The 10,975-nt window shown below is 57.3% G+C and overlaps 1 protein-coding gene across 3 annotated transcripts; it reads right to left on the bottom strand.

Moving 5' to 3' along the window:
• Positions 1-242: 242 nt before the first annotated feature.
• Positions 243-10,552, bottom strand: GFAP (glial fibrillary acidic protein). 3 transcript variants are annotated; one of them, XM_047758400.1, is made up of 10 exons: positions 10,073-10,552; positions 9,020-9,080; positions 8,752-8,847; positions 7,536-7,697; positions 5,967-6,092; positions 5,568-5,788; positions 4,952-4,995; positions 4,458-4,577; positions 2,842-2,927; positions 243-1,845 (listed from the first exon to the last, which is right to left on the bottom strand). In XM_047758400.1, exons 1-10 carry the CDS (start codon positions 10,519-10,521, stop codon positions 1,804-1,806), a joined length of 1,407 nt encoding a protein of 468 aa, XP_047614356.1. In that variant the 5' UTR covers positions 10,522-10,552; the 3' UTR covers positions 243-1,803. The 3 variants fall into 3 exon arrangements, with proteins under 3 accessions (XP_047614356.1, XP_047614357.1, XP_047614358.1); XM_047758401.1 differs by lacking the exon at positions 4,458-4,577; XM_047758402.1 differs by lacking the exons at positions 4,458-4,577; positions 4,952-4,995 and having other exon boundaries at positions 1,778-1,845.
• Between the last annotated feature and the right edge of the window lie 423 nt (positions 10,553-10,975).

Raw genomic sequence — 10,975 nt, 5'->3', positions numbered from 1 at the left:
TGCACCCAGGCTGGGGGCCAGGGGTGAGGAGAGGGGTGGGAAACAAAGGCTGGAAGTGGGGAGGGGGCACCAGGGCTGCAGGGCAGAGCAGAGTTGGAGATGGGGTTTGTCATGTGGCGGCTGCTGGGGCCAGGGGTGGTGGTGGTGGGGTCCCAAGATAAGCAAGTTGGGTCTTGTCCAAGGCTACTTCCTGCCCCCCTTCCCCCAGCCCCAGCCTCTGCTGAACAGATCAGAGTCCACTCTGGGGAAGGCCACAGCAGTTGTCTTTATTTACGTCAGTGACTAAAGGCAGCAGGGTGCCCTGAGGTTAGCAGAGTGGGTGGCAGGAGGGAGTGCGGGAGGGCACCCAGTCTTGGAAAGAGGGAGGGGCTCCTACTTCTCCCTCTTTCTGGCCTTAGAGGGGACAGGGGGAGCCTGGAGTGGGCCCTCTTAGCCCCACTTGTGGGCACCGGTCATCTCGGGCCCATCAGTCTTCCCGCAGACAGCAGAACAGGTGCTCTGGGTCAAAGTGTCTGCCCCAAGCTGGCCTGCCTCCAGGCTGCAGGAATACAAACCAGTGTCTTCACTCTGCCTGGGTCTTGGTTTCTCAAGTTATAAAATAGGATGCTACCTAAAACACACGGGGGACATTTCGTATTTAACTAACAGGGGACCAGAGGGGCCTTGGCTTAGGGAAGGGCAGCGGTCACTGTGGGGAGCAGAGGGTCAGCCGTGTAGCAAAGGCTTCTCCTGTAGTATGTGCTAGAGTCAGGTGGTGGCAGCTGCAGGGGCTCACAGACCTGGGTGGGCAGGGGTTATGCAACAAGGAAAAGGACAAAGAACCGGGATAAAGTGGGCCCTGCCCCTACAAGCAGCAGTCTCTTTCTCTCCTGTTTCACCGTCTTCAAGAGGATGAGTCACTTTCTTGAGTCCCACGACCCAGAGGCCAAGTGCATCTGCTCGCCCACAGCCTCCAACTCTGATGCCAAACATTATCCCAACTGCCTCCCCCCCCCCTTCTCTACCTGCCCCCCTCCAGCCTGTATGTGGGGAGTCCTCCTGGGCTTGATCTCTCTGTACCCATGCCTAGGAGCCAGGGCCCCCTCTACTCCCTCCCAGCACCCCTTCCCTCTCCACTTACACTGTAGTTCCCCCAAGTGCTGAGAACCAAGCTCCTGTGTGCCCACTGCATGCCCACATGGCAGCTCAGTGGGGCCGAGACACTTGAACCATCACTCAGGAGCCTCCTTCTGTGATCTGGGCAGGCCAGGCATTCTGGTGGCAGGATAGCCCCACCCACCCTCAGACTGGTCAGGGTCAGTCTAGAAGAATAAGCCTCTGGCCAGGGCCTCCTTGCCTGTGGGGACCTCCCCTTCCTGCCTCAGAGTCTCTGTTTTCCTCCAGCAGCCTGAGGAAACTCAAAGGCCCAGTTCCCAGATACCCCCAGACACCTCCGGCTCTGGCAACAGTTGCCATGACAACAGGGATTCAGGAGATGGAGGGTGATTTATTAGGTCTCCCTGCTCTCCCCAACTTCTTTGCTCCCTCTCAGTTCTAACTCAAGCTGCTGGCCAGACCCCTTCAGGCTGCCGCCTGGGTTGAGTGTCCTGTTAGAGTTGCTGGGAGTGGGGGTGAGTGCTACCTGGCAGGCTTAATGCTGATGGCGCCTAGGGCAGCAAGCCGGCATAGATGGAGGGGGAAGAGGAGCAGCGGGGGGGTGGGAACGCGAGTCTGGGAAAATGAGCTAGCAGGAGGAGCAACTACCCTGACTCCTGCTGCAGGCCCCTCAGAGTGCGGGGCAGGGACCACCCGGTGTGTCCTGCCTCACACCACATCCTTGTGCTCCTGCTTGGACTCCTTAATGACCTGCAGGGGACAGAGAAGGTGCCACAGTTAGAAGCCCACACAGACTCCAGCTTCACCATGGCTAGGCTATGTGACTTTGGGCAAGTCCCCAGCCTCCATTTAAAAGGAGTCCCCATTGTGGCTCAGTGGTTAACGAACCCACGAGCAACCATGAGGATGCAGGTTCGATCCCTGGCCTATCTCAGTGGGTTAAGGATCCGGCGTTGCCATGAGCTGCATAGGTTGCAGATGTAGCTTGGATCCCATGTTGCTATGGCCGTGGGGTAGGCTGGCAGCTGTAGCACCAATTCAACCCCTAGCCTAGGAACCTCCATATGCTGAGGGTGTGGCCCTAAAAGGACAAAAAAATAAAAATTTTTTTTTTTTTGCCTGGCCCATGGCATGTGGAAATTCCTGGGCCAGGGATCGAACCCATGCCACAGCAGTGACCTGAGCCACTGCAGTGCCAGGACTGGATCCTTAACCCTCTGTACCATAAGGGAACTTCTTGGGGCCATAGGAACACCCCTGTGCAGGAGTCAGAGGGGCAATGAGGTAACACTAGTGAGTCTCTAGCACTGTGCCTGGCACGTGGTGCGCTGCTGTGAGATTAGTTACTGCTGTTGCTGGTGTGATGGGGAGGGGGTTGTGTCCAATCCCCTCTTCCCATTCTTCTGGCAGGTTCCTTTCCCCAAGCTGGAAGTTGAAAATTGGGAGTGAAATCTGCTGACTTTAATTTTCTTTCTCTACCTACCCCCAAGCCTGGCATGGGGGCACCTGGGTCTGAGGGTGAGAAAGGGAGAAAGCCAGAGTCGGGACCCCACCCGGTGACCTCGGCACCCAGGCTCCCTTTTGAACTTCCAGTGGGGGACCTGGGGAATTGAATTACATGCGGGTTCCTTCCCCTCTTCCAGAGCCTCTCCGGGGAGCCGCTGTGAGTTATTGAGCACCTATGTGCCAGTCCAGGCTTTCTTCCGGAGCCTGCTGGGGCCAGAATCTCGGGTCTGCCCTCCTCACCTCTCCATCCCGCATCTCCACGGTCTTCACCACGATGTTCCTTTTGAGGTGGCCTTCTGACACGGACTTGGTGTCCAGGCTGGTTTCTGCAGGTGTGAGGAAAGGAGGTCTCCATGGGCTCTCAGGGCACTAGACATCCTCCCCCACCTCCGTTTCCCCATGAAATCCCCAACCATGAGTGCAAAAGCCTATCCAACCAGGCAGAGAGGGCCTGGGCATTTCCAAAGGGGCTGGCAATCTCCTAAGCCCCCACTGTGCCATGCACGTACTGGCTGCTCTGTCCAGTGCCCTGTTCCATCCCTGGCCTGGCTGCATTTCAGCCCCTCTGTAAGCCCTTGCCTGGCCTGTGCCTGCCTGTCAACCTAGCACTGTGCCAAGGAAGGAGCACGTGGGCCTTGAAGTCAGGCGGGCCAGGGCTCAAGTCTCAGCTCAGCCACATGACTGTGGGCAAGTTAGTTTACCTCTTTCAGCCTCAGTTTCCGCATCTGCAAAATGGGGATACTGGTTTCTACTTCTCTAGATGAGACTGAGGAGTCAGTTAACAACAGGCACATATTAGGGCTTGATACACATGGGTCCCTTTCCTGTCCCTCTTTCCCCTTTCCTACTTCCCTCTGCCATTTCTCTGGGCCCTAGTGACCCTTTTCTGTCTGGCTTTTGACAGTACTGCCTCTACCTGGTCCAGCTGGTTAACCCTTCTGATGTTGAACTAAGCCCTGGGACATGTATAGCTAGTGTTTGTAAATTTCTTGCCCAGAAGGAAAAAAACTTTTCTTTCCTTAGCTAAGAATCATTTGAAGGCCACATACAAGGAAGAAGTAATTTAGTTTTTCCCCCCTTCAATGAGAAAAATATAACATGTCACATTCACTAATATTTAAAATTAAGAGCAGGGAGGAATTCCCGTTGTGGCTCAGCAGTAATGAATCCAACTAGGATACATGAAGTTGTGGGTTTGATCTCTGGCCTCGATCAGTGGGTTAAGGATCTGGCGTTGCCGTGAGCTGTGGTGTAGGTCACAGACTCGACTCCAATCATGCATTGCTGTGGCTGTGGCATAGGCTGGCAGCTGTAGCGCCAATTTGACCCCTAGCCTGGGAACTTCTCTATGCCATGGATGCAGCCCTAAAAGCAAAAATAAAATAAAATTAAATTAAGAGCAGGGAACATAAAGCTTTATTCACTCCAAGAGCAGCAGTTCAGGGAGAAATAATCCTTTGGGCTGAATCAGCACTGAGCTGAACAACCAAGCCTTAGGGACAGATGCATTCAAGCAGAGAGCCTGGCGACTGGGCACAGCGAGACTCTAGGGGCCCTCCCAGTGATGGGGAAGAGGTGAGGGAGAGGCCAGCATTTGCTCAGAGGCCCCAGAACATCTCATCTGAGCACCCGAGGACTTACCACCTTGAACAGGGGGCAGCTCTGCTACTTTAACCTGCATTTACCCTGTGCCGGGTCCTGGGCTGGGCGCTGAGTTTGCTGGGAAAAATGACACAGGCTTGGCCCTTTAGGGAAACCTGGGCAGAAGGAGCCCACGAGGATGGGAAGTGGACTGGGTGAAGCTCGCTCCCTGTCAAGCTGAGAAAAGCACCGTGTCTGAGAGGGAGGCAGCTAACCGAGAGCCGGCGGGGCTCCATTTACAATCTGGTGAGCCTGTATTGGTATAACTTGTATTGTGAGGCTTTTGAGATGTCTTGTGACCTTGTGACCTTCCCCTTCTTTGGTGCTTTTGCCCCCTGTAGTGACAAGCAGTTAAAAACAAACAAACAAAAAAACACATCAAACACTTGGATGGACAGAGCTTGCTCAGGGATCTGCAGACAGGACAGAGGTTGAGACCCTCACCCAGTTCTGCAATAGAATGGGGAGCGGGGATGGGAGGGCGCTGGACACAGGGCAGAGCAGGACAGGAGTGGCCGCAAGCCCCCTCTGCAATGCCCTGGGGTGATATGATCTGGCTAGAAGCTCTGCAGTGAATCATGAAGGCCCCTAAAGAGAGCTCCAGACCCCTTTGCCCCAGTCCTCGGCCCCAGGCCAGAACAGCAACCCACAGGCCTGGGGGAGGGGGCAGGAATCCACCACTCTGCCCGCAAGGCCCTGCTCTACTGACCTCGGATCTGCAGATTGGAGAAGGTCTGCACAGGAATGGTGATGCTGAAAGACAGCAGAGGGAGGGGGGTGACCAGGCTGCTTGAAGACATCCCCAGGCCACGTCCTGGTCCGGGGTTATGGCAGCTTCGGGGCTCTTTTCCTTGCTAGGAAAGGTTGACCCCATTTCTTAGCTTCCCCAGCAGCCAACAAACTCCCTGGAGTAGCTTCAAGAGCCTGCAAGGGACTTGAGTGTTATCTGCGCAGGGAACATCTCTATTCAAAAGAGTGGAGGCTGGGGGGATGGCAGGGCGGGGGTGGGGCGAAGAGTGGCAAAGAGAGTTCCCAGGAGGCAGGAGAGATTGGTCAGGGGAAAAGAAGTCCAGTCTTTGTTGGGAGGGAAGGGAGTGAGCCTCTTACTTTGGAAGGGGACCCAAGTCCTTATCCTCGGACCTAATCAACATGGGTTGAATCAAATCCATTCATCCATTCATTCATCAGACATTTCTCGAATACCAACTGTGTGTTTGGCAAGCACTGTGCTGGGTACTGGGATAGGAGGGGGCTGGACACGAAGCTGAATAAGACAGTCCCTGAAGGGAGCGAGGCCGCACAGAGGGCCGCTGGTCAGAGCTCACCGGTTCTCCTCGCCCTCCAGCAGCTTCCTGTAGGTGGCGATCTCGATGTCCAAGGCCAGCTTAACGTTGAGCAGCTCCTGGTACTCCTGCAGGTGGCGGGCCATCTCGTCCTTGAGGCTCTGCCCCTCCTCCTCCAGCCGGGTCAGCGCCTCCTGGTAACTCGCTGCCTCCCGCGCGTGGCGCTCCTCCTGCTCCCGCATCTGCCTCTCCAGGGACTCGTTCTGTGGGTGGAACCGGCAGGTCCCTCGAGGCCCCGCCCCCGCCCCAGTAACTTTTCAGAGCTCCGCCCTCAGCCCTGGCCCCGCCCCCTGGCCCTTCTCCAGCATCTCGTAGGGCTGCAGGTCCCCTCCTCGGGTTCCCCGACCCCTTTTCCCCACCTTCGGCCCTGCGGGCTCTCACCGTGCCGCGCAGGGACTCCACGTCGCAGGTCAAGGCCTGCAGCTGGCGCCGGTAGTCGTTGGCCTCGTGCTTGGCCTGGCGGAGCAGCTCCGCGTTGCGGGCCGCGGCGTCTGTTAGGTCCGCAAACTAGGTGGGGAGAGGGCCTTATGCTGAGGGCCGGGCTGGGGCCGCTTATCGCCCAAGCTGCGTGGGCCCCTGGGGAGGCACGGTGTCTGGGAGATCACGGAGATGGGCGGGACACCAGGTCGTTGTCCAGCTCACCCCAGATCATTGGCCCTGGGTGGGATTATTCGCAGGGACTGTGGCCCGAGGACAGGCTACACCTCCAGCACCTAGCAGCAGGGCAATACATGAATGAACAGTGTTTGTCCCAGAATCCAGACTCTCCAGCGCTGGCAACTCCATCCGCGGACTGAACTCTCTCCTCTCCCACCCTAGACAGTGGGTTCTGGCGAGCAGAGCCCTGGGTTCTAACAGCCTTTTTCCCTCCCAGCTTGCAATGAAGCCCTCACAGCTCCATCAGACCTTGACCTGCTCAGAACCATCCCTGGCTTCTGCCACTTACACTCCTCAGCTCCAGGGGCTGGGCCAGGATCTCAGCACCCCCGCCTCTCTGTGCTTTTCGGCCTCTGCTCAGGCTCTGTCCCGCACTCTGTCCTTCCCTCTTCTCTTTATGTTCACGGTCTGCCGGTCCTGCCTGGCCCCAGCGCCTTCCCTTCTATGATTTCCTTCCTGTGCCTAAATTGGGCATAAACTTGGTCCTGCTCTGTTCTCCATAGATATCACATTTGGGTGACGTCACATCTCTCTGATCACACATGTCCCTGTATCCCAGGCAGTGGCTGGCGTGCAATAGATGCTCAGTAACCCAGGACACAGACAGTATAGGCACCAAGAATATAGCCTTCCAAGTGATATAGCTTGGAAATTCACCTCTATTCCTTAGGAGCTGTGTGACTTTTTTTTTTGTCTTTTTGCCTTTTCTAGAGCTGCTTTTTGCAGCATGTGGAGGCTCCCAGGCTAGGGGTCTAATTGGAGCTGTAGCCGCTGGCCTCCACCAGAGCCACAGCAACGTGGGATCCAGTCTGCATCTGCGACCTACACCACAGCCCACAACAATGCCGGATCCTTAACCCGCTGAACAAGGCCAGGGATCGAATCCGCAACCTCATGGTTCCTAGTCGGATTCATGAACCACTGAGCCACGAGGGGAACTCCAGGAGCTGTGTGACTTTGGGCGAATTAGTTAACCTCTCTGGATTTCGGTTCTCTGATCTATCAGAGATTGTCTTACTGTCTTACTTCATGGTAAGATAACCCATGCAAAGCACAGGGCCTAATACACAATAGTGCTGACTGATAGTAACAGAAATACTACTTCTACTGCTACTACGTGCTTCCTGGAAGTAACAGTGCCTGCGTAACCCTAGGCAGGTCACCTCGCTTCTCTGGTGAAGGTCAGTCACTCAGAGGATCCTCTCCCGGCTTCCTCCACCCTCCTTCCCCAGCTCTTTTGCAGGGAGCCAGGAAGGCTGCCTGGGAGGCAGGCTGGCCCCAAGGCAGGGCTACCTTGGACCGGTACCACTCCTCTGCCTCCTGCATGTTGCTGGTCGCCACAGCCTCATATTGCGTGCGGATCTCTCTGAGGGCCGCTGTGAGGTCGGGCTTGGTCACGTCCATCTCCACGTGGACCTGCTGCTGTGCCAGCTGCTCCTGGAGTTCCCGCACCTCCTGGCCAGGGAGAAAGAAAGGATGCCAGGGCTCAGGGACCAGGCTGTCACTGGAGGCCTCCTGCCCTCTTCTGCCGCCCTCAGACACGGGTGTTGGCTCAGGGAGATGGGACATGCCTAGTCAGAGGAAGTGGCGTGACCCAGGCTAGGGGCAGTTTGGGGTAGTTAACGTGCTCCTCTCAGGCCCGGAAGGCAGTGAGTCTGTGATCCCCTGGGAGAGTGACCGAGTCCCTGTGGAATGGGTGTGCCTATGGGTTCCCAGGTTCCATAAAGTCACAGATTCTGAAGCCATAATCTGAAGTCAGAGTTTAGCGGTCTTTTTTTTTTTTTTTTTTTCACGTGAGTGGCTGTCATGTGAATGGAGACAGGCGGCAGAGGGGCTGGAGTCAGAGACTAACTGGGTGACACTGGCACGTTCTTTAACCTCTCTGGGCGTCAGTGTCTTCTGTGAAAAGGAGACAACACTGGGAGAGTTCCTGTCTCACAGGACGGCCCTGAAGAAAAGGGGGAGGCAACTTGGCCCATTGCAGTTCTCAGTAAGTGGAGTCTGTGTCTGTGTGCATTTTACCAGGGGCCGGGGGCTGGGCCGGGGCCGGGGCTGGGCTGGGGGTCTCTTATCTCTATCTCTGTCTCCCTCAGTCTCTCTCTGTCTTCTCTCTCTCTCTTTCATTTTCTTCCTCTGTCAATCTCCCTCTCTTTCTATTTTTTTTAGGGCCACACTCCAGGCATATGGAAGTTCCCAGGCTAGGGGTCGAATTGGAGCTGCAGTTGTGGTCTACACCACAGCCACAGCAAGGCCAGATCCGAGCTGCATCTATGAACTACACCGCAGCTTGCAGCGACGCCAGATCCTTAACCTGCTGAGCGAGGCCAGGCATAGAACTGGCATCCTCATGGACACTGTGCCAGATTTTAACCCGCTGAGCCACACAGGACCTCCTCTGTCTCTTTCTCTCTGTCTCTGAATATCTCTGTCTCAATCTCTCTGTTTCTCTGTCTCTTTCCCTCAGTTCCCCTCTCTGTGTGGGCCTTTCCTCCCTCTGTCTTGGCCTTACCTCGTCATGGATCTTCCTCAAGAACCTGATTTCCTCCTCCAAAGACTCTATCTTCCTCTCCAGATCCAGCCGGGCCAGGGTGGCTTCATCCGCCTCCTGGAGTAGGGTGGGGGACAAGGGGCTGCTCTGACTCCAGACTCCTCCTCCCCACTCCCTGGTTTCGTCTGATCCCTCCTTTGCTCCGGAGGCCTGGGCTTGGGGGCTCTGATTGGGTGGGCTGCCATCAACACTCTCCCCCTCCCTGGTCCCTCCCTTCCATCACCCTGACCTGTCGATAGGTGGCCAGGTTGTTCTCAGCCTCCAGCCTCAGGTTGGTTTCATCCTGGAGCCTGGGGGGAGGGGACACATTCCTGGGTCCAGGCTCTTCTGAAGACTCTTGGACCCCTGCCCAGAGTCTCCTTAGAGGTGGCTTCCAGAGAGATCCCCTGCCTCCTCCTCCTACTCCCAGGACCAGTGGAGTGGCAGAGGGAGTGGGTGAGGGGGGCAGAATGATCCTAGACAGAGTCTTGGCCAGGAGGCTGAGCAGACAAAGGCCTTGGCTTGAACTCATTACCAAGTTGCTTATCAGGGTTGGTGCACCTGTTCCTGCTTACACAGGTGCTTCCACCAATGTACAATCACTGCTGCGTGCGTGCGCACACACACACACACACACACACACACCCTCCGGCACTTGAGGGCACACACGCATCCCCTGCAAGTTTGGCTAGCACCATGGCCCTGGGGTTTCCTCTGACTTTTAGAAATGGGTTTTATTAAGGTCTCCACTTCACAGCTGTGCAAGCTGAAGTGTCCTTCTAGGGTCATAAGCTGGTGACAGGCAGAGCCGCCTGTGTTCTGAAGCCAGGCCTGCCTGCTCTTTCCCCTCCTTCATTTACCCTCGAACCCAGTCCTCCTGGTGCACCCCAAATCTCCTTCCAGCTCCTCCTTTAGACAGACCTGGGCTCACATTCACACATCGTGCCCCCCCCGTCCACCATCACAAGGCCCTACAGTGAAAGAAAGGCAGAGACCCCTGCCTGCTGGGGTCTCTGACTGTCCCGCACAGCTTTTCCCAGCAGGGAAGCTCTGGGAATACCCCGGCTCCCTGGAGGAAGGTCTTTGGGAACCAGATGCCTGAGACTCTGGGCCTCCTCTCCCCTAGACCCTCCATCACCTTGGGGAGCAAGGAGAGCCCTCCCCTCCCAGAGGTGGGAAACTGGGGGGCAGAGAGGCAGAGCCCCTGCAGGTCTGCCTGCCTGCAGGCGTTCCCCCTCGGGAACTCAGTCCTCCCTGGTCACGAGGCTCCCTCCTCAGCCCCTCTCCACAGCCCCCTCCTCACTTCTGCCTCAGGGTGCCCAGGTCCTGCGCCAGGTTGTCCCTCTCCACCTCGAGCCGGGCGCCGTTGGCGGTGAGTTGGTCGAGCCGCAGCCGCAGCTCTCGCAGCTCGGCCTGGTAGACGTCGGCCAGCTTGGTGGGCTCCTTGGCCCGCAGCTGGTTCAGCTCGGCAGCCAGCGCCTTGTTCTGTTGCTCTAGGAAGCGCACCTTCTCGATGTAGCTGGCGAAGCGGTCGTTGAGTTCCATCATCTCTGCCCGCTCACTGGCCCGGGTCTCCTTGAAGCCAGTGTTGAGGGCCCCGGCCAGGGAGAAGTCCACCCGGGCCGGGAGTGGAGGCGGCATTCGAGCCAGGGACAGGCGGGGGCCAGGACCCAGGCGGCGGCCGCCCCCCACCGTTTCCAAGGAGGAGACATAGGAGCGGCGAGCCGCTGAGGTGACCCGTCTCCTCTCCATCCTGGCCTGGCTCTGCTGCCCCCGGGGATGTGTGGGCTTTATGGAGGAGTGGGCCGGCCTGGCACGGCCCAGGCTGCCCCTGGCAACGCCCCCCTGGCATAGCCTGAGGGGGTGGGGCTGGGCTGCAGCCCAGCGGTGAGGAGAGCGCCTCTCACCCCATCGGGGTCACTGCCCAGAGGCAGGCCTGGCTGCAGACAGAGGAACCAGCGGGCAGTTCGTGGGGCTGATGCTGGGTCTGGGGACCTGATCCCCGGGCAAGGAGACCTCTTCTCTGTGATGTGGATCAGGGAAGGGCTGGACCTGATGACCTCTGACCTGTCTTCTAACTTTTTTTTTTCTTTTGTTTTTTCAGGGCTGCACCCACAGCATATGGAAGTTCCCAAGGCTAGGGGCTGAATCAGAGCTGCAGCTGCCGGCCTACACCGCAGTGCACGGCAACGCCGGATCCTTAACC

This window comes from Phacochoerus africanus, chromosome 14 (genome assembly GCF_016906955.1).
Source record: "Phacochoerus africanus isolate WHEZ1 chromosome 14, ROS_Pafr_v1, whole genome shotgun sequence".
NCBI classification, from domain to species: Eukaryota; Metazoa; Chordata; class Mammalia; order Artiodactyla; family Suidae; genus Phacochoerus; species Phacochoerus africanus.
This window is presented reverse-complemented; position numbering and strand designations above follow the sequence as displayed.

Coding starts and splice junctions, on each gene's coding strand:
- GFAP (XM_047758400.1), bottom strand. CDS start 10,521: ATGGAGAGGAGACGGGTCACCTCAGCGGCTCGCCGCTCCTATGTCTCC. Junction 7,698..8,751: donor TGAGGAAGATCCATGACGAG/GTAAGGCCAAGA, acceptor CTCCCTGGCCAG/GAGGTGCGGGAACTCCAGGA. Junction 5,789..5,966: donor TGGAGTCCCTGCGCGGCACG/GTGAGAGCCCGC, acceptor TTCCACCCACAG/AACGAGTCCCTGGAGAGGCA.